This window comes from Bufo bufo, chromosome 3, assembly GCF_905171765.1.
Source record: "Bufo bufo chromosome 3, aBufBuf1.1, whole genome shotgun sequence".
Classification (NCBI taxonomy): Eukaryota; Metazoa; Chordata; class Amphibia; order Anura; family Bufonidae; genus Bufo; species Bufo bufo.
This window is the reverse complement of record NC_053391.1, coordinates 388963516-388985255: the sequence shown is the minus strand read 5'-3', so window position 1 is coordinate 388985255 and position 21740 is coordinate 388963516. Positions and strand designations below refer to the sequence as shown.

Here is a 21740-nt window from a genome sequence, read left to right as displayed (position 1 = left end):
CTTATCTGTGCCAATACAAAAATGAACCCTTATGAAACCCTTTAAGTGCCCCGTGTAGAAGAAATGTCCCCATAGTGGCCACCTTAGAATATGTGTCAATAAAAAAATTCTCCCTTACAGTATATGTGCCAGTACAAAAAATGCTCCTTTACAATGTGCGTTAAGTACAAAAATTGCCCCTTATGTGCCAGTACAAAAAAATGCTCCCTTATAAACGTGTCAGTACAAAAAAACTACCCCCTTTTAGTGCCCACAGTACATCGAATGTCCCCATAGTGACCCCCTTATAATGTGTGCCCATACAAAAATGCTCCTTTTTAGAGCCACAATGTCCCCATAGTGCTTTATCCAATTACAAAAGAATGACCCCCCCACCCCATTGTGGCCCAATACCATGCTGCCAAATAAAAATAATAAACTCAAATACTTACCTCCATTCTGCTGTCAGCGATGCAGTGCAAGACACAGACCTCTTCTAGTCTGTGCCCTGAGCTCTATGCAGCCCAACTCAGGCAGCGCGATAATGATGACACCGGCCTCTGATAGGCTACAGGAACTAGGACTACAACCTATTAGAGAAAACGGTGGGCCAGGGAGAAATCGGTCCCGCGCCCCTTCACAGCCTTCAACTGTATTGTTGTCCTGAGTACAACGATGCAGTTGAACATGTAGAGATGAGCGTTTCCACAATGAAAGCGCTCATTACCCATGGCCCTTCTGCTGCCCTCCTCTTGCCCCTACCTGGTGCTGCCTTAGGCGATCGCCTCACCTGACCTCATTGGTGGTGCACCCCTATTTAGCTAAACTTGAAATTTATACACTTTTACATTTGCTCTTTCTGAACTTGAGACCACTCCCGTATACAGCCATCAGTGACTGACAACTATCTATGTATACACACTTACACAGAGAATGCTATCGCTGATAACACCGCCCCCATGTACAGCTATCAGGGACTGACAGCTATCAATATATACACATTTACACAGCGAATGCTATCAGTCACTGATAACACCTCCCCTGTGTACAGCTACCAGTGACTGACAGATATCTATGTATACACACTAACACAGAGAAAGCTATCGCTGATAACACCTCCCCAGTGTACAGTTATCATTGACTGACAGCTATATATGTATACACAATTACACTGAGAATGCTGTCAATCACTGATAACACCTCCCCCGTGTACAACTATCATTGACTGTGTACAACTATCATTGACTGACAGCTCTCTATGTATACACACTTACACAGAGAATGCTCTCAATTACTGATACTACCTCCCCAGTGTACAGTTATCAGTGACTGTCAGCTATCTATATATTCACACTTACACAGAGAACGCTATCAATCACTGATAACTCCCACATGTACAACAGCAGTTTGCAATGCATTTCAGGGTGACAGGTTCTCTTTAAATTTGGGGGCACTAATGAGGCATAATACTTCATGGGGGGCATAATACAGCATGGTCAGGCTCTAAGGGGTCATCGTACTACATCAGCGGCACTAAGGAAGCATAATACTGCATAGGCAGCACTAAGGATTCATCATGCTGCATGGGGGCACCAAGAGGATCTACAAATGCTATCTGTTTGCACACGGATTTCCGCATCTGGCAGGCAGCTCCGGCGACGGAACTGCCTGCCGGATCTTCACAACGCAAGTGGGAAAGTACCCTTAGTCTCTGCATTTTCTGAAAGTTGGGAAGTATGCGTTTATTCAGTGTAAAAATGTGACAATTTTCAAACATCCCCGAATATGTATTCTTCATCCTTCTCATAGTTTCTCTATTGTCTTCTTTACAGGTCTGATTAGTGTGGTGGAGCTTGGTGCTCAGTCTGTCATATACCAAGTGGTAACCATAGCATACATGGTATTAATACTTGATATACTGTACTTCCTTTTCACATAAATGTTGTTTCTATCATGTGAACACATCAAATTATCAGCTATGCAGGGGCGTAGCTAAATGTTCATGGTCCCTGATGCCCTGAGTTCAGCTTGGGCCCCCCTTCCATCATTGCTTTGTGGCCAGGGGCAGGGAAGCACATTGCTTTCCTGCTGCCTGAGGCAAAAATTGAAACTGCACCCCCAATACCAAATTCTTGACCTAACACCTTCCCTCCAGCCAGAGGTGTAACTTGACCAGCATGCACCTTCTATAAAACAGGTGTCTTCTCATGTGGTAAAAGGGTCTTTGGGGCCCCTCAGGCTCCTGGGCCCGGTAGCGACTGCTACTTGTCAATTCTGGCGTTGCAGTCACAGAAAACTTGCAAGTTATGCTGCGATCCCATTCATTGCTATAGTTACACTGCCATCTTTGGTCGCGAGACACCTGTGTAGCCCAGCCTTAATCCATATGTAAATAGCAGTTAAAAGGATTTTCCCATGTAGGATATTAATGGCACAAGGGCATGGCACAAATGTCATGGCACAAATGTCATGGCACAAATGTCCCTGAGGTGGGACCCGCACTTATCTCCAGAATGTGACCCTGAAATGAAGATAGAGAAAGCTGCACAAGCACCTCCACCCTTCATGGGACAAAAATAGGCGAGCACTGACTTGGCTATTTTCAGACATCCCAGAGCGCTAAATGTTTTAGACACATTTACAGTTTTGTTTTTTTTTTGTTTTTTTTACATTTCTTGTCTCAGATTACTGGCCTAGTTTGCATGAATTTGGAATTGTCTTAAAATGTTGCACTTGCTAATTCAGTGCCAGACAAGTCTGTTAAATATTGCCTGGTAGGGTTGATCCTGGCGGTTAAAAGCAAATCTGTTGTGCCGTTCATGAGGAATTAAACTTCTAATGATTATGCAAATTAGGTGTTCAGTACACTTAAGTGCAAGCCTGAGCCCCTCAGTGCACCTTAGCTTGGCAATTGTGTATAGTTTGCCCTTCCACTTGATTGACAGGGCCAGGAATCTTGCCTGGCCCAGTAATCCCGCTTCTGCGCCATAGATTACTCTATCAGCAAATACGCAGTACCTCTGTTTCCCAACCAGCGCAGATTTCTACTGCACAGATTTCTTCAGAAGTCATGATCATTTAGTCAAGTCATGTAATAGACGTCTTCTCAAACCGAATGTCTCTTCTTCCGGATCAAGGATGATGTCATCAGCACATGTGCAGTAGTCATCTGCCAGATGCCTGGCCCTGTCAATCAAGTGGAAGGGCAACTGATACAGAGTTGCAGAACTAAGGTGCACTAAGGCATGATTACTGGACCAGGCAGGATGCTCATTTGTATAATCATTACATGCTGAATTCCTCATGAATGGCGCAACAGATTTACAGAACAAAACCATGCTTTTACTCTGCGCGATCAACCATACCAGGCACTTATGCCTGGTTTATTAGGGATGAATTTGCTGACAGATGTCACTTAAGCCTCATTCACACGTCAGTGTTTCACGTACGCGTGCTGTACGTGTTTTCCGCGGACAGCACATGTCCCCATTCATTTGAATGTGTGTATTCACACATCAGTGTTTTAGCACGGTCCGTGGGTCAGTGTTTTCAGCACGGATGCATGTCCTATCTTGGTCTGTGTTCCCGGATCCCTCACGCCCATTATAGTCAATGAGTCAGTGAAAACCATGGATGCAATACGGATCCGTGTTTCACGGATCATTAAGAAGAGATGCTTTGACAATTAGTTTTCAGCTGCTCAGTGTCGGTGAAACACGGATGGCACATGGGCAGCAAAAAACGGACCCACGGACCCAACACGGATCCTTCACGGACAGCTTCACGGATGCATCACTGACCACCTGCTCACGGATTTGAGCACTGACGTGTGAATGAGGCTTTAAAGGGGTTCTCTGGGAATTAAGAAAAATGTGTGTCCTATAAGTGCACACAAAACCTGTCCTGATCACACAGCAGGACAGGTTACTTCAGAACACTGAGGTAAAGAGCTGCGTCATCCTCCTCTCTGCTCTGCTTCTCAGGAATTGTGCTAACTACTGCAAAAAGGAGCAAAGTGGTGCACAGTGTTCCAACATGGTGTGAAATAAAGGAAAAAAATAAAACTCAAAATTCACAAAGGATTAGTTGGCGTATAATGGCACACAAGTCACAAAAATAATCGAACACAAACAATACAGCATATTCACTAAGGATTAAGACATTGGGTCCTGAATTTGGCACTAAATAAACCATCTTGTCTAAAAGATAGATGGAGCATTAGTAAATCTGGGGCATGGTGTCTCTTCTTGTACAATGTTAGACGGTTTCTCTATTATGCAGCGGGCAGAGACACGCAAAAAGTTCTTCAGGTACCATTCTAATGTATTATCCAACGCAGGAGACATCTACTGCATCTGGTTTACAATTATGTATTTCTTTACATGTGCAATTTTCAGAAAGTAATCTACATTTTTACAGATTCCATATGGTATAAGTATGGCTACCAGTGTACGAGTAGGCAATGCCCTTGGTGCGGGGAATATTGAACGGGCAAAGAGGTCCATGATGCTTGCTTTTCTCATTACAGGTATTTTTGTAATAAAATAAATATGTAGCTAAATGGTCTGAATATGACACCCAAAGGCCTCATGAACACGACCGTTCCGTTTTTTGCGGGTCCATTGTAGAAATGCCTATTCTTGTCCGCAAAACGGACAAGAATAGGACATGTTCTATTTTTTTTTGCGGGGCCACGGAACGGAGCAACAGATGCGGACAGAACACGGAGTGCTGTCCGCATCTTCTGCGGCCCCGTTGAAGTGAATGGGTCTGCATCAGAGCCGCAAAAACGGCGGCTCGGATGCGGAACCAAACAACGGTCGTGTGCATGAGGCCAAAGGCTTACAATAGGCATGCCTGTCTCATCAGCATCAACAATCAATGACATGCTTCCAGATTTCCCAATTTACCACCAGTGTGGGAATGTAAAGAACTGGGTCTTCACATGTCAAAAAAGCTACTCACTAAACATTCTCATCAAATGAAGACAATGCTAAAACATTATTTCTATACATCAGGGCAGATGTACTAATACTGTGTAATAGGTTTACAGTGTAAATGTAGACAGTCCTAAATTGTGCCACATTTATCACAGTGGCAGATGCTGAATGATAAATCTGGCACATCTCTAGGATGTCTAGTCTAACATTGCACCACCTATCCAGTATGTTGACTTGTTCATTGCCCTTATCTGCCATATTTTTTGGCACACGATGGTGTGTTTAAGCCACACCCATTTTCATACAAATCCATGCCCCTTTTCTCATAACCACACCCCCTTATCGGACAGGGCATAAAAAACTGTCTAAGGCCAGTTTCACACTAGAGTTTACGGCATTTTGGCTCAACCAGAACCTTTTTCAAACATGCATAGCCCTCACCAAACGGTCCGTGTTTCAATACCCTGCCTGGCTCACAATGATGACCACAGTAACCAATAAACAAATGTTTATTAATTGTTTATTGGTGACTGTTGGCGAGGGGTATGCATGTGTGAAAAAGGCTCTGGTAGAGCCGAAACGCGTCACATGTGTCTAATGTGACAATAAGCTAAGGAGCATTACAACATTTACAGTGAGTGCTGGTCTGTTCTCTTCACAATGTCTCAGTTAAGGCCACTGTCCTGTGATTCTTTTATTATTATTATTTTCATATGATTTCATTGTAACCTGTATCTTCTGAGATTTGTTATTTTTGGCACAATACAAATGGAGGGAACATAGCAGACATATAAAATGCCCATACATATAATTATGAGACTACCGTGGGCAAGATACCGTAGAGCCCCCATAGCGGTAGAGAAACCTGGAGCTTTTCTGTTTTATGTTGTTGGACAAAGCACTAAGCTTACAGGACTCTCAATGCCATATGAATGTGCTTTCCGCAGTGCGCAGCACATCAGATCTGCATGCGGCCTTCTGGCCTCCAGTTAGACATTAAAGCTGTAGAATTATCTAAATCACCTGTGGGCAAAAAGACTGATTCCATGGGGGACCCCACTTAAATTAATATGTCAATATCTTTGTCCTTCACAGCTGTTTTCATCATTATAGATATTATCCTGCTTGCGTCCTTGAAGAATGTGTTTTCCTATGTATTCACTAGTGATGGGTACGTTTGATGAGTTATTATTGCTAGAAAGCATTTTCTTCATCCTGTTAGACCTGTGATGGCTAACCTCCGGCACTCCAGCTGTGGTAAAACTACAACAACTCCCAAGATGTGCGCGTCTCAGAACTCCACAGAAATGAATGGAGCATGCTGGGAGTTGTACTTTCACCACAGCTGGAGTGCCGGAGGTTAGCCATCACTGTGTTAGACTATATTAAAGCAGTTTCTAGGAGTAAAGTATTGATGGCCTATCCTCAGGACAGTAAATCAAGATGAGTAGAAGCAGCACACAACGGTATCCTCGAGCTTGTATGTGGAATGCAACAGCTGTATTCAAAACCACGGATCCCACGTGGACACAGAACGATTGAAGAAAAGAGCAGCATCTCCAACGATCTCCTTTATCGTGGTATTTCAAAGCATATGTGCAAACAGACAATGCAAGGTTTCGGCTGTCCTCAGCCTTTGTCAAGCATACACTATACATCCATTAGTTCTACATATAAATAGTAAAATACTTATACCGCCCCCAACAATCCACTCCAATCATCAGTGTGTGGGTAGATACCTGTTCCCCACATCTACTATGCAAAGCAAGCATTGAGATTTCTGTCCAATGAGATGTTTTTGCTTGGGGAACAGGTATCTACCCACACACTGATGATTGGAGTGGATTGTTGGGGGCGGTATAAGTATTTTACTATTTATATGTAGAACTAATGGATGTATAGTGTATGCTTGACAAAGGCTGAGGACAGCCGAAACCTTGCATTGTCTGTTTGCACATATGCTTTGAAATACCATAATAAAGGAGATCGTTGGAGATGCTGCTGTAACACCTCTTTTCTGCTATCCTCAGGACAGGTCATTAATATCTAATCAGTGCGAGTCTGACTCCCGGTATCCCTACCATTCGGATGTTTGAATAGGCCATGCTTCCTCTTCCTCGGCAAGTGATGTCATGTTTGTCGGTCACATGGCCTAGACGCAGTTCCTTTCCATTTAAGTGAGTGGACCTATTCTGAGGCTGCAATACCAAACACAGCCTCTATACAATGAACGGCGCTGTGTTTGGTAACCTGCGAGGAGGCCACATTGCTCAACAGAGGGAGGCAGCCTCTTTAAGCAGCTGTCGGATCCCCACTAATTAAATATTGATGACCTATTCTGAGGACAGGTCATCACTATTCTACTCTCGGAAATCCTGTTTAATTATCAGAGAAACAAGAAGCTGCTTGATTTGATATAAAATGGTCTACTTGGTCTGGAAAGAAAGACTTGAAAAACAGTCTAGATATGTCAGAGGAAGGGAGAGGAAACAGAAAAGGATATTTTTTGAGGGATGTGGGGAATTTGGGGATTTAAAGGGATATTCCAATCTCCGACATTGATGCATATTGCTAGGTGCATGTCCCACCTCTGGGGCCCACTCCTATCTTCAGAACAGGACCCTGAAGTGGAGCACACACTGCTCATGTGGGGCATGCTCTCCATTCACTGCTATGGGAGTTCTGAAAATAGCGGAGAAAGTGCGCTTAGCTGTTCTTGGGATTCCCATAGCAGTGAATGGAGAGAACACCACACATGTGCAGCTGCCCTCTCTTCATTTCTGGAGATAGGAGTGGGTACCAGAAGTGGGACCTGCACTTATCTGGCATTGATGGCATATCCTAGCGATATGCCATTGATTTCTTTAAATAAATTATATACTGTATAAAGCATATGTAATTAAAGGGAATCCGTCACCACAATCCTAGACTGTTATCTGCAGTAATACATACAGATTGCTATTTTTTTTTTTCCTACTGCCCCACATTCCTCCGTTGTCAGAGTTTAATGCTGTAATGAAAAACATTGTCAGATCCTGGATGCTGGACTAAGCTGACTGTCCAGAATCATGGTGAGGTAGGGTAGTAACCTGTTTTAGGCCTCCTGCACACGACCGTATGGCTTTTTCAGTGTTTTGCGGTCCGTTTTTCACGGATCCGTTGTTCCGTTTTTTGTTTCTGTTGTGTTTACGTTTCTGTTCCGTTTTTCCGTTCTGTTTTTCTGTATGGCATATACAGTATACAGTAATTACATAGATAAAATTGGGCTGGGCATAACATTTTCAATAGATGGGTCCGCAAAAAACGGAACGGAAACGGAAGACATACGGATGCATTTCCGTATGTGTTCCTTTTTTTGCGGACCCATTGACTTAAATGGAGCCACGGAACGTGATTTGCGGGCAATAATAGGACGTGTTCTATCTTTAAGGCCTCATGCACACGACAGTATTTTTTCACGGTCCGCAAAACGGGGTTCCGTTGTTCCGTGATCCGTTTCCGTTTTTTTGTCCGTGTGTCTTCCTTGATTTTTGGAGGATCACCAGACATGAAAAGTGAAAAAAAAATCTAAGTCAAGTTTGCCTTGAAAATGATAAGAAAAAAACGGACACGGATCACGGACGCGGATGACAATCTTGAGTGCCTCCGTGTTTTTTCACGGACCGATTGACTTGAATGGGTCCGCGAACCGTTGTCCGTGAAAAAAATAGGACAGGTCATATTTTTTTCACGGACTGGAAACACGGATCACGGACGCGGATTACAAACGGTGCATTTTCCGATTTTTCCACGGACCCATTGAAAGTCAATGGGTCCGCAGAAAAACACGGAAAATGGAACAACGGACGCGGATGCACACAACGGTCGTGTGCATGAGGCCTATACGGAACGGAAATACGGAAACGGAATGCATACGGAGTACATTTCGTTTTTTTGGCAGAACCATTGAAATGAATGGTTCCGTATACGGACCGTATACGGAACGCAAAAAACGGCCAGTAAACGGGGGGAAAACGGTCGTGTGCAGGAGGCCTTATGTTGAGATAAAAAATAACCCTCTGGCAGCGACATATCTCTCCAAGAACAAAAGGATTTTGCATGTTGAAATCCAACTTTCCTATCCTTATCTCCCCCAACATCATTTCACTGGGGTGGAGTCAGGAGGCCCCCATGCACATTATATAATTGGCTTAATAAATCTATGGTGTATGGCCATCTTAACTGCTTTCTTTTCCTCCCTAGACCTTTCAGGGCCATGTATTAAATGCAGTAATATAGTACAACTTAAGGCCTCATGCACACGACCGTTTTTTTTTGCGGTCCGCAAAAATGGGTTCCGATTTTCCGTGATCCGTGACCATTTTTTCGTCCGTGGGTCTTCCTGGCCGTGCGGAGCCAAACGGATCCGTCCTGACTTACAATGCACGGTGGCCAGTGTGCGCCCAGCCCCCCCTCCCTCTCTCTATTGTATTATCATTGGTGGCCAGTTTGCGCCCCCCCGGCCCCCCTCTATTGTATTATCATTGGTGGCCAGTGTGCGGCCCCCCTAGCCCCCCCTCCCTCCCTCTATTGTATTATCATTGGTGGCCAGTGTGCGGCCCCCCCGACCCCCTCCCTCCCTCTATTGTATTATCATTGGTGGCCAGTGTGCGGCCCCCCCCCGGCCCCCCTCCCTCTATTGTATTATCATTGGTGGCCAGTGTGCGCCCCCCCCCTCGTCCCCCCTCTATTGTATTAATATCATTGGCGGCCAGCCCTCTCTCCCCCCCCTCCCCCCGATCATTGGTGGCAGCGGAGAGTTCCGATCGGAGTCCCAGTTTAATCGCTGGGGCTCCGATCGGTAACCATGGCAACCAGGACGCTACTGCAGTCCTGGTTGCCATGGTTACTTAGCAATATTAGAAGCATCATACTTACCTGCTGTGCTGTCTGTGACCGGCCGGGAGCTCCTCCTACTGATAAGTGACAGGTCTGTGCGGCGCATTGCTTAATGATCTGTCACTTACCAGTAGGAGGAGCTCCCGGCCGGTTACAGACAGCGCAGAAGGTAAGCCACCTCCTCAGACGAACTCCACTCCGCCCTTCGTTCTCCACCTCTGCTCACAGGACACGGGTTAACCCTTTCAGCACTCTAATTAGTAAGAGCAGTTCCTTTATTCAATAGAGCGGGGGGGGGGGCGCACACTGGCCACCAGTGATATTAATACAATAGAGGGGGGGCCGGGGGGTCGCACACTGGCCACCAATGATAATACAATAGAGGGAGGGAGGGGGGGCCGGTGGGGAGGCCGCACTGGCCACCAATGAAATTAAAACTGGGGAGGGAGGGGGGTGTGCCCCCTGCTGCCTGGCAGCCCCTGATCTCTTACAGGGGGCTATGATACGCACAATTAACCCCTTCAGGTGCAGCACCTGAGGGGTTAATTGTGCGGATCACAGCCCCCTGTAAGAGATCGGGTGCTGCCAGGCAGCAGGGGGCAGTCATGTACACAGTTTGTAGTATATTCTAACTAGAATCGTCCCCATCACTATGGGAACGCCTCTGTGTTAGAATATACTGTCGGATTTGAGTTTTCACGAAGAGAAAACTGAGCTCTGAAAAAGCTTTTATGCAGACGGATCTTCGGATCCGTCTGTATGAAAGTAGCCTATGGACACGGATCACGGACACGGATGCCAATCTTGTGTGCATCCGTGTTTTTTCACGGACCCATTGACTTGAATGGGTCCGTGAACCGTTGTCCGTCAAAAAAATAGGACAGGTCATATTTTTTTGACGGACAGGATACACGGATCACGGAGGCGGATAACAAACGGTGCATTTTCCGAGTTTTCAACGGACCCATTGAAAGTCAATGGGTCCGCAGAAAATCACGGAAAAAGGAACAACGGCCACGGGTGCACACAACGGTCGTGTGCATGAGGCCTAAGCCTCATTCACACGTCAGTGTTCTGGTCAGTGATTTCCATCAGTGATTGTGAGGCAAAACCCGTAGTGAAACCTCCACAGAGATCAGGTATCATGGAAAGATCTGCACCTGTTCTGTGTTTTTTTTTTTTTTACTCCTAGCACCTAATTTTGGCTTACAATAACTGATAGATATAACTGACAAAAAACTGAAGTGTAAACTGAACCTAAGGGTCCATTCAAACGTCTGTAGGTGTTTTGCGGTCCGCAAATTGCGGATCCGCAAAATACGGACACCGGCAATGTGCGTTCCGCATTTCACGGACCGCACATCGCCGGCACTATAATAGAAAATGCCTTTTCTGTCAAGAATAGGACATGTTCTATTTTTTTCGGGAATGGAATTGCGGGTCCGGAAGTGCAGATTCGGAAATGCGGATGCGGACAGCACATATTGTGCTGTCCACATCCGTTCCGGCCCCATTGAAATTGAATGGGTCTGCACCCGTTCCGCAAAATTGCCGTATGGATCCGGACCCAAGTTGCGGACGTGTGAATGGACCCTTACACAGGGGTGTTATACTCAACAAGATTCATTAAAATAAACAACTCTTTACATTTTATACATGACCACAAATGTCTACATTATAGGCTGCAGTCTGATTGGTGGCTATCCAACCACCGGGACCCCGTATATCCTTCCTGGAAAGTCTGGGTGATACAAAAACAGTTGAATGAGCAATTCATATGCAATAAATCCTTTAACAGATTTTATTTTATTTTTTAGAGAAATAGCTGCTCTTGTGTCTGACGTTATACCTGTATATCTCATATTCCACCTATTTGAATGTATTGCTGTAAGTAAAATACATAATTATGGCTAATTTTAATCACTAACATACCATAGAGAATCAATCTGTTGCAAATTGTGACTGATTTTCTTCCCTTTTATCTACTGCATTATCATCTTATTAACAATAAGCAATTGTTTTTGTTTTAATTTCGCATTCTGTATAGTTACCAATGGCGTATAAATGTATAATGTCTAAGAATGTTTTTCTTGTTTTCTGATGATTCTTTTGTCCACCGTTTCCGCCATCACAAAATGCCTTTAAGGCCTCTTTTACACGGGCGTCCCGGTGCATTGCGGCAAACCCGCGCGAGTAGGAACGCAATTGCAGTCAGTTTTGACTGCGATTGCGTTCCGATTTTCAGTTTTTATCGCGCGGGTGCAATGTGTTTTGCATGCATGTGATAAAAAACCGACTGTGGTACCCAGACCCGAACTTCTTCACAGAAGTTCAGGTTTGGGTTAGTTGTAGTGTAGATTGTATTATTTCCCCTAAGGCTCCATTCACAGGTCCGCAATGTGTTTTGCGGATACACGGAGACACGGATCCGCAAAACACGGAAAGCGGCAATGTGTGTTCCGCATTTTGCGGACCGCACATTGCCGACATAATAGAATATGCCTGTTCTTGTCCGCAATTGCAGACAAGAATAGGACATGTTCTATTTTTTTGCGGAAACGGAAGCACGGATGCGGAAGTGCGGATCCGCAAATGTGGATGCGGACAGCACATTCCGTCCCCATAGAGAATGAATGGGTCCGCACCCTTTCCGCAAAATTGCGGAAAGGATGCGGACACATTTTGCGGACGTGTGAATGGAGCCTTATAGTACAGCCCTATTTTACTTAGCATTCTGTATTCAGAATGCTATTATTTTCCCTTATAACCATGTTATAAGGGGAAATAATAATGATCGGGTCTACATCCCGATCGTCTCCTAGCAACCGTGCGTGAAAATCGCACCGCATCTGCACTTGCTTGCGGATGCTTGCGATTTTCATGCAAACCCCATTCATTTCTATGGGGCCTGCGTTACGTGAAAAACGCACAATATAGAGCATGCTGCGATTTTCACGCAACGCACAAGTGATGCGTGAAAATCACCGCTCATGTGCACAGCCCCATAGAAATGAATGGGTCAGGATTCAGTGCGGGTGCAATGCGTTCAACTCACGCATTGCACCCGTGCGGAAATCTCGCCCGTGTGAAAGGGGCCTAAATCCATGGTTATTTGCAACAGAGTTTTGTGCTATTCCTGATGAAGAGACCTAAGTTTTCTGGACAGCTAGCTGTTTAACATTATTTCTTTTATTTCAGTTAGCCCAAGGTATCATATCTCCAGAGACTATTATTTTGCCTCTCTAAGGCTACTTTCACACTTGCGGCAGTGTGATCCGGCGATTTTGATGTGACTGAAAGCATTTGTGAGACGGATCCGGATCCGTCTTGTGTCTTTTTTCAAATTTTTACCGGTCTGCGCATGCGAAGGCCGGAAGGACGGATCCGTCATTCCGGTATTTTGAATGCCGGATCCGGCACTAATACATTCATATGGGGAAAAATGCCGGATCCGGCATTCAGGCAAGTCTTCAGTTTTTTTCGCCGGAGATAAAACCGTAGCATGCTACGGTTTTATCTATTGCCTGATCAGTCAAAACGACTGAACTGAAGAAATCCTGATGCAAACTGAACGGATTACTCTCCATTCAGTATGCATGGGGATATGCCTGATCAGTTCTTTTCCGGTATAGAGCCCCTGTGACGGAACTCTATGCCGGAAAAGAAAAACGCTAGCGTGAAAGTACCCTTAGGCCGAATGAACACGGACGTGAGCAGTCCGTGGTATCCCGGCCTGGATTCCTGCTAAATGCAGGAGCGCACGGCGTCATTGGTTGCTATGATGGCGTGCGCTTCGTGCCGCCGCTGCACTACAGTAATACACATTACAAGTGTATTACTGTAGTGCATCGGCGGCATGAAGCGCACGGCGTCAAAGCAACCAATGACGCCGTGTAAACGGACCGCTCACGGCCGTGTGCATTCATCCTTAAGGTGATTTACCACAGATATTGGTAGTCGGGGAAAAAATTGGTCCCCATGATGACTGCATTTCCCGACATCTGAGCTGGACTCGCTGCATCAGTGTTCTTTGATGCTCTGAGTTCCAGCCCGACACAGGGGCTAGTGTCCTGTAGCATAACTTGCGTATGGGATGGTAAACCGTCAGTTGGGCTGGAACTCAAAGCATTATAGATCCCTATGATGCAGCGAGTTTGGCTGAGACGAGCCGTGGCCGGTCTGTGAAATACGTCCATCACATGGACTATTTTTCCCGGACCACACATGTCTGTAAAAATCAACCTTAATAAAAGCAATGAGTCTGAGAGACTGATTATCTCACCTTTATCTTCACTGGCTGGGCCCCATAGTTACACACTTGCTAATTGGCTGCAATTTTTTGGAACGTGAGCAGTAATCCAGAATGCACAATAAATCAATCTAATTTACAGGAATGATTAAACTGATTTTCCAGGATTATTATTGTTTTTAACAGATATGCTCTTATAGCTTCTTACCTCATGTATATCTTCCCGATGCTTTCTCTTTTTCAATTTAGACTCTCCAGACCCCTTCTCACCATAATAACCAAATCCCTTTGGTTTTATTACATCCTGTTTGTAGCACTTCCTGTTGCTGTATCCAACCAAACCCATGATGCACTTCTTCTTTCTCTGCCACAGCTTTAGCACTGCCCCTAAATTCTAGCTCCTCCCATCCAGCTACTTACATAGACACTACCCTATCACGGCCTCTGTTGCTGCTTTTTTTTTTTTGTTGTCAAGGACAAATTTAGATTTCCCTCCGAATGAGGGAAAAAATAGAAGAGAAGCGCACAATAGGGTAATATTGTTTAAACAAACAGATAACTATAGTGGGAATTATCCACACTCACCTTGTAGTGTTGTGCTTAAATAGGCACAACTCTACTGTAGACTTGGTAGCAATAAGGTCTTTTAGCCAGGAATGCAGCCGCAGATAGTTTGTTCTTTTCGGTGGGGTGTCCAATCCCCCAAAAAGGAATTTTCAGTAAAAAAGAAAGAAGGTTTCTGCCTCGGCGCAAAATCACTGGAGAAGACGATCTTAGTGCAAGAGTTATTCTTGGTTTAATAGAAACAACGCGTTTCGGGGATTATAAACTCCCCTTCATCAGGTTTCATAATGATGGTATCATTATGAAACCTAATGAAGGGGAGTTTGTAATCCCCGAAACGCGTTGTTTCTATTAAACCAAGAATAACTCTTGCACTAAGATCGTCTTCTCCAGTGATTTTGCGCCGAGGCAGAAACCTTCTTTCTTTTTTCTGTTGCTGCTTTGAGACGCCCATGGACATAATATAACAGGAAATAAGAAAGAGCTGCATGGACATGGTCATGTGACCCCAACCCAGTACGGAAGATAGCAGCAATAAAGATAAAAGAAATACATTACAAAATTACAGCTATCTTCAAAAATGATTATTTTACAGGATGTTAAAGGGCTTCTGTCACCCCACTAAAGTCATATTTTTTTTTTGGGCTAGTTAAATTACTTATATTGCGATATATGAAAATATAATGGTCTTACTTTGATTCAGCAGTTTCTTCTAAAAACGAAGTTTTATAATATGTAAATTAGGTCTCTACCAGCAAGTAGGGCGGCTACTTGCTGGTAGCAGCTGCAGAAAACCACCCCCTCATCGTGTTGATTGACAGGGCCAGCCGCGATCTCCTCCACTGGCCAGCCCTTTCGGCATTTCAAAAATCGCACGCCTGTGTTCATTCGGCGCAGGCGCTCTGAGATGAGGAGGCTCGCCTCCTCAGCACTCCCTCAGTGCGCCTGCGCCGATGACGTATTCTATTTCAGTGATGTCATCGGCGCAGGCGCACTGAGGGAGTTCTGAGGAGGCGAGCCTCCTCATCTCAGAGCGCCTGCGCCGAATGAACACAGGCGCGCGATTTTTGAAATGCCGACAGGCCTGGCCGGAGGAGGAGATCCCGGCTGGCCCTGTCAATCAACACGACGAGGGGGCGGTTTTCTGCAGCTGCTACCAGCAAGTAGCCGCCCTACTTGCTGGTAGAGACCGAATTTACATATTATAAAACTTCGTTTTTAGAAGAAACTGCTGAATCAAAGTAAGTAAGACCATTATATTTTCATATATCGCAATATAAGTAATTTAACTAGCCCAAAAAAAAAAATGACTTTAGTGGGGTGACAGAAGCCCTTTAAGGCAAATCAGAAAACCCTGATGATACAATGTGTATGACTTGTCAGATTGATCAGTACATTAGCACATTCTCTCTTTGCAGTGTGTTTCAAGTGGAGTATTGAGAGGGATAGGACGACAAAAGATCGGTGCCATTATCTTTGCCATTGGCTATTACATGCTTGGACTACCAATTGCTGCTGCTTTTATGTTTGCAGCCAACCAAGGCATTAAAGGTGAATCTATTGATATATTTACTTGAAAAGAATGTAAAGTTTTGTGCATAAAAATCAGAACTGCTTTTACTGAAATATGGAAACAAATCTGTGACTTAAATCCCCTGCTTATTATATAGATAATTCTTATTACTCTTTTGCCTTTAGAAGGGCTAAAAAATGTATTGTGTGCAGGGCTAGAATTACCTATAGGCACAGAAGGTCTATGTCTAAAGACAGCCCTGTGGAAAGGGTAAGATTACACATAAATATACAGGACCATGTGTATTCATATGTATATTTGTATGTTAATTGTGTGTCCATGGGGTTGTAAAAATGAGCCAACTAGGAGGGACAAAGGGAAGGCTGCAGAGCTAGACATTGTGAGGAGCACACCACAATGTTCTGCTTTATTTTGGAGCTGATGAATATTTTTATAGTTATACAAACTTAAATTTTAAATGTTGTTTTAATATAATTTAGCATGAAAAACTAGTTACTTTTGTAATTTACTCTCTGTTACAAAGATGCTCCATTTACTTCATTATAATGTCGCCACCTGGTGGTTAATCTATATAGCACTACTACAGAGGTGGTCGCACAAGCTCAGTTCATTCCTTCAACTGCCACCAGCCATATTTACTGTTAGAAGCTGGATCAGTTACAGGGAGAGAGCTGCAGCAGAAAAGACACATCCCCTGAGAAGAAAAAAGGCCCCTGAGCTGCCAGCCTGAAGAAAATCTAGCAAAACATTTGAAGGAATGAATGGGGAAATCTGACACCATGTGAGATACAGGGCTGGTTCTAGCGTTGTTGGAAAGAGATTGGAGGGAGCACCCTTCCTTCTCTCAGAGCACACCCCCTGATGTTAGGAGCAAGGCAGGAGGGCAGGTGCAATGACTGGCGAATGGTGGCGTCAGTAACCAGGACAGTTGGTGTAATAAATCTCTCTTTACTAAAGTGAAGAATAGGAGTAGTAGTACATATACAAAGCAGATCACAGCGCAAATCCTTCCCCAGTAGCAAAGTATGGACAACAGCAATGATGGGTGTTGTAGTACTCCTTTCTATTTCTCTCAAGTCTCTCTGCAGAACCTTTGGCATGAAATTAGGTTCTTGGTAAAAGTTTCTGCTAATTCCTGGACTGAGGGATGCAGCTTTAAGATATAGTTGGCTGGACCTCCTTCAAATGTGGAGTGCATTAGAAATGTCCCTCTAATAGCAGCAAAGTCTCTCTGCCATAAACGTGCACAATACCCTGCTGACTGACTCCAATGCACAGCACTGTAGATTCTGGACCTTCTCATTTCTCCTTCTCTCAAGCACTTTTGTGTAGCAAATGCTCCCTTGGCTATAGATAGCACCAGAGACAAAGGTTCTCTGAGCTCAGACCTAGGTCTGAGGAGCTTGCACATGCAATTCCTCTCTCTTCCTCAGCTAAGCACAGAACTGACTAACCAGGAGTCAGACCCAAGTCCATCTCCTGGCATTCTAATGGAATTAGCCAAGGACTTAACTCTTAGCTGCCCATACAATGCTATTAGGTATGCAAATACAGTAAATGAGAACATTTTACTTAAAGGGGTTGTCCCACGAAAAATATTCTACAGTTTTAAAAGCAGCACCTAGATCTGAATACTTTTGTAATTGCATGTTTTAAAAATGTTGTATAGCTACTGAGTCATTCAATAAAATGTATCTGTATATCGCCATCCGCTCCTTTCCTCCTCATGGTGCGAGTGACGTGATCTCCGTCATCGCGTCCCCAATCATGTGGGCAGGTGTTTTGAGTCGCGCCGCTCGCGTCTATGAGGATGGGGCGGATCCTTGGGCTCCGCGCCTGCGCATTGCACACACAGGGACACTGTCACAGCCTTTGGTTTGCGCTGTGACACTGTTGCCACACTTGCGGTTGCCCGCAGCAACGTGTTGCTGTGAGAGCATGCGGTGGCAGTGTCTTGGCCTTCTGGGTTATTGCCATGACATGGTTGCCACGCATGCAGTTGCCGGTGGTAACGTGTGGTTTGGCATGCTTGTGTGTGCACTTCCACTTTAAGTGGCTTCCTTCCTCTGTCTGGTGTTGGAAGGGTTAACTCCCTTCCTAGTGTTTTGTGAACACTGGGTTTATGTGTGTGTGGTTGTGGCTGCTTGGGCTTTTTAGCCTCTGCTGGATGCCTGAAGCTCAGTGTGTTCCTCCAGCCTTGGTGTATGCTGGTGGTTCACTGTTCCTGGCTTTGTCCATTTGTCCAGTGAGGGCCACCCTTGTGGTCATCAATGTTATCCCGGTGTCTCCTGCCCTTATTTGTATGGAGTGGGTTATGTTCAGGGTGTTTGTATGTCTAGTTTGGTGTTACATGTCTTGTGGTGTTTGGTGTCATGTTTACTAGACATTCCCCTGTCTCATGTTATTGCAGCTATGGGTGTCCTGGGTTCCTGTGTGGTTTGTGCTGTGTCCTTTAATGTTGGTGTGGACACCAGCACTTTTGCACGGGTTCCAGTCAGTGTGTCTGTGGCAGGTAAGTGTGTTATGGGTTTTGCTTACCTGCCATCTCCTTATGCTGTATGTGTTCCCCTCTCCTTGCAGCCTGGCCTCATATAGAGACTCCTGTTCCTCCATGACTGGGATGAACAGGTCGTCTCTTCCCAGTTCCTTGGTGAGGGATTACCAGGGCGACGTATGGTCTCTAGGAATCCTGAGTATGAGTCGTCCTACCATCGGGGTCCGCTCATACGGTGAGGAGTCAGGGAGAGGATTAGAGACGCTTTAGGAGGTGACCTGCTCCCTTATTACTCCTTTTGGCCAGGCTGATCCCCTTTTACTCTTTGACACCGCACGGTGGGGGGTTTCCCCCACTTCCCGCCGTGACAGACGCCCGATACATGCAGCCACACTGAACCACCAATGCTAAGCTGGTTTTCATTTGAATAATATCTTAATCTAATACAGATGTATTTATAACAGCTGGAGATGTCATTTTAACCATTTAGCACCAATGCACAGGTTCACAATTATTTTTTTTTTATTGTTATGTGCCATAATTATTATGTATTCACCATCATTATGGAGACTTCACATTATGAATTGTATGGTTTTTATTATATTTATGCACTGTTTTAGCTTAAGTACTTGTTATTCTGTGATTATTTGATGTATGTATCATATGTCCAATTGTTCAATTATTCACTTAATATGCATCATGTGATTCCTTTGCACCTTGGTATTTTGGGTATATATACTCATTTGTGACAGTTATGCTTTGCTTGACAAAGGCCTCATTGAGTGGGCCGAAATGTTGCCTGGGAAATAAATTGGATCCACCTTTTCACCTGAAGTCGGAGTGCTGCCTTGTTTTTTGGATTTATTACACAGTGGGAGAGATGCCTGCCTTCCCTGAGGATTTGCATCCTATTCACACCGTCTAACTGTGCTGCTGCTTTATCTGTGTTTGTGTACATCGCTACCTGCTATTTGCTTTTTCTTATTTCTTTGACCTGCTCGCTGAGAAGGCCGCACATGCTCAGTTTCATCTTTCAACTGCCTCCTGAGCTGTGATAGGGAGAGCGTGGACACACCTCCTGAGCTGTGATAGGGAGAGCTGAGATACGCCTCCTGAGCTGTGATAGGGAGAGCTTAGACACGTCCCCTTAGCTGCAGCAGAAAAGACACTCCCCTTGTGCTGCCAGCTTGATATTAATCTAGCAGAGAAATGAATGTGGAGATCTCTGGATCCATGTGAGGTACAGGGCTGGTTCTAGCTTTGTTAGAAAGAGACTGTCATTTACTATATGATGTCTGATTTTCAGTTTTTATATTAGTCATGGGATAACCCCTTTAACAATACAACATTACTCTTTTGCAGTAACCCTGTTCTGGGGTGCTGCAATTATGAGGTACTATATGATGTCTATTTTTTTTATTTATTTTTTATCTTAGTCATCGCATAATCCCTTTAAAGCCGGGATCCTCAAACTGCGGCCCTCCAGCTGTTGCAAAACTACAACTCCCAGCATGCCCGAACAGCCTACAGGTATCAGCCTACAGCAGGGCATTGTGGGAGTTGTAGTTTTACAACAGCTGGAGGGCCGCAGGTTGAGCATGCCTGCTTTAAAGGATGGCCTACTTGATCGGTGGGGTTTTATAACACCTGATAATATATGCTTATAATACCCTGAGATGCAAATCTGGTGAACTTAATCTGTCTGTATGATAAAACCTGCTCTCCTTGTTTTTATCTCTGCCACTATCATGTCTAAACATGGCATATCATCTTACTTATGAACTTGTTGCTGAATGCAGCTGAAACAGCTCTGTAGCATAGGTGTGCTTACATGTTGCAATTTTGTTACTTTTAAAAAATGCATGTTTTTACAACATTTGTGTTTTTTTTTTTTTTTCAGGTGAAACATGTTAAATCAGTGTGGTAATTGCCTAAGCAGCTTTTACAGGTGAAAAACATTGATTTTATCTTTCACCTGTAAAAAAACACAATTGTGGCAAAAATGCAGTATTTTCTTGAAGCAATGTGTAAACCCAGCCTTAAAGGGGCGTAGCTATAGGGGGTGCAGAGGTAGCAGTCGCTACTGGGCCCAGGAGCCTGAGGGGCCCAAAGACCCTTGTGCTACATAAGAAGACACCGGTATTATAGATAGTGCATGCTGGTCAAGTTACACCTCTGGCTGGAGGGAAGGGGTTAGGTCAAGAATTTGGTATGGTGGGCAGCATGAAGGCTATGTGCTTCCCTGGCCACTGAGGGACAGGGGGGCCCAAGCTGAACTCTTGCCCTATGGCCCATGAGCCTTTAGATACGCCCCTACTAGGAACTACTCCCTATGACAGACTACAGTGTTAAAGGGTCACTGAGTCTTGATAAAAAGTTTGATATGTTGTAGAGACATATCAAAAGTTTTGAACAGTGGGAGGTCTCATTGCAGAGACCCCTACCAATCGCTAGAATGAGGAGAAACAAGCAAGTGCGTATCGCACTCTCTCTGCTCACTGCCGGAGATGGGCCTGTCTTGATTCCTTCCTCTGCAGCTTCTCTCTACTCATTCTATTGATGGTGGGGGTCTCAGCACTCAGACCCCTACCGATCAATACTTTTCATATGTCTCTATGACATATCAAAAGTTTTACCAAAAACTCTGTGACCCTTTAAAGGCTATGGATATCTTTGTGGACCTGTGGATCAATCTGATTAGAATTCAGCTTTAGGGTCCATTCACAAGTCCGTAGTGTATTGCGGATCCCCCATAGAACTGCCTAAGAATAGGACATGTTCTATTTTTTTCCAGAGCCGCGGACCGGAAGTTCGGGGCCGCGCTCTGGAAATGGGGAAACTGTGTGCTGTCTGCATCCATTCCTGCCCCATAGAGAATGAATGGGTCCGCACCCATTCCGGATAATTGCGGAACGGGTGCGGACACATTCTACGGATGTGTGAATGGACTCTAAAAGAGAGCACTCACAGTATGAGCGCCAAGGAGAGCAGAGAGAAGGACTTCTGACCAAGCCATCAGATAGCTCTTTTGACAACCTGCATTGTAAGTGAAAACATGCAGAGTGCAGGGTAAAAACTGTTGAACAAATACATTGAACAAAA

The 21740-nt window shown here is 44.7% G+C and overlaps 1 protein-coding gene across 2 annotated transcripts in view; it reads left to right on the top strand.

The window, feature by feature from the left end:
* LOC120995509 (multidrug and toxin extrusion protein 1-like) overlaps positions 1-21740 on the top strand; it is a 76936-nt gene that overhangs the window by 38178 nt on the left and 17018 nt on the right. For both annotated transcript variants that reach the window (XM_040424771.1, XM_040424770.1), the window contains exons 10-14: positions 1812-1879; positions 4399-4507; positions 6015-6090; positions 11615-11684; positions 16029-16161. In XM_040424771.1, the coding sequence (XP_040280705.1) occupies positions 1812-1879; positions 4399-4507; positions 6015-6090; positions 11615-11684; positions 16029-16161 (456 nt within the window). The remainder of the gene's footprint in view (positions 1-1811; positions 1880-4398; positions 4508-6014; positions 6091-11614; positions 11685-16028; positions 16162-21740) is intronic.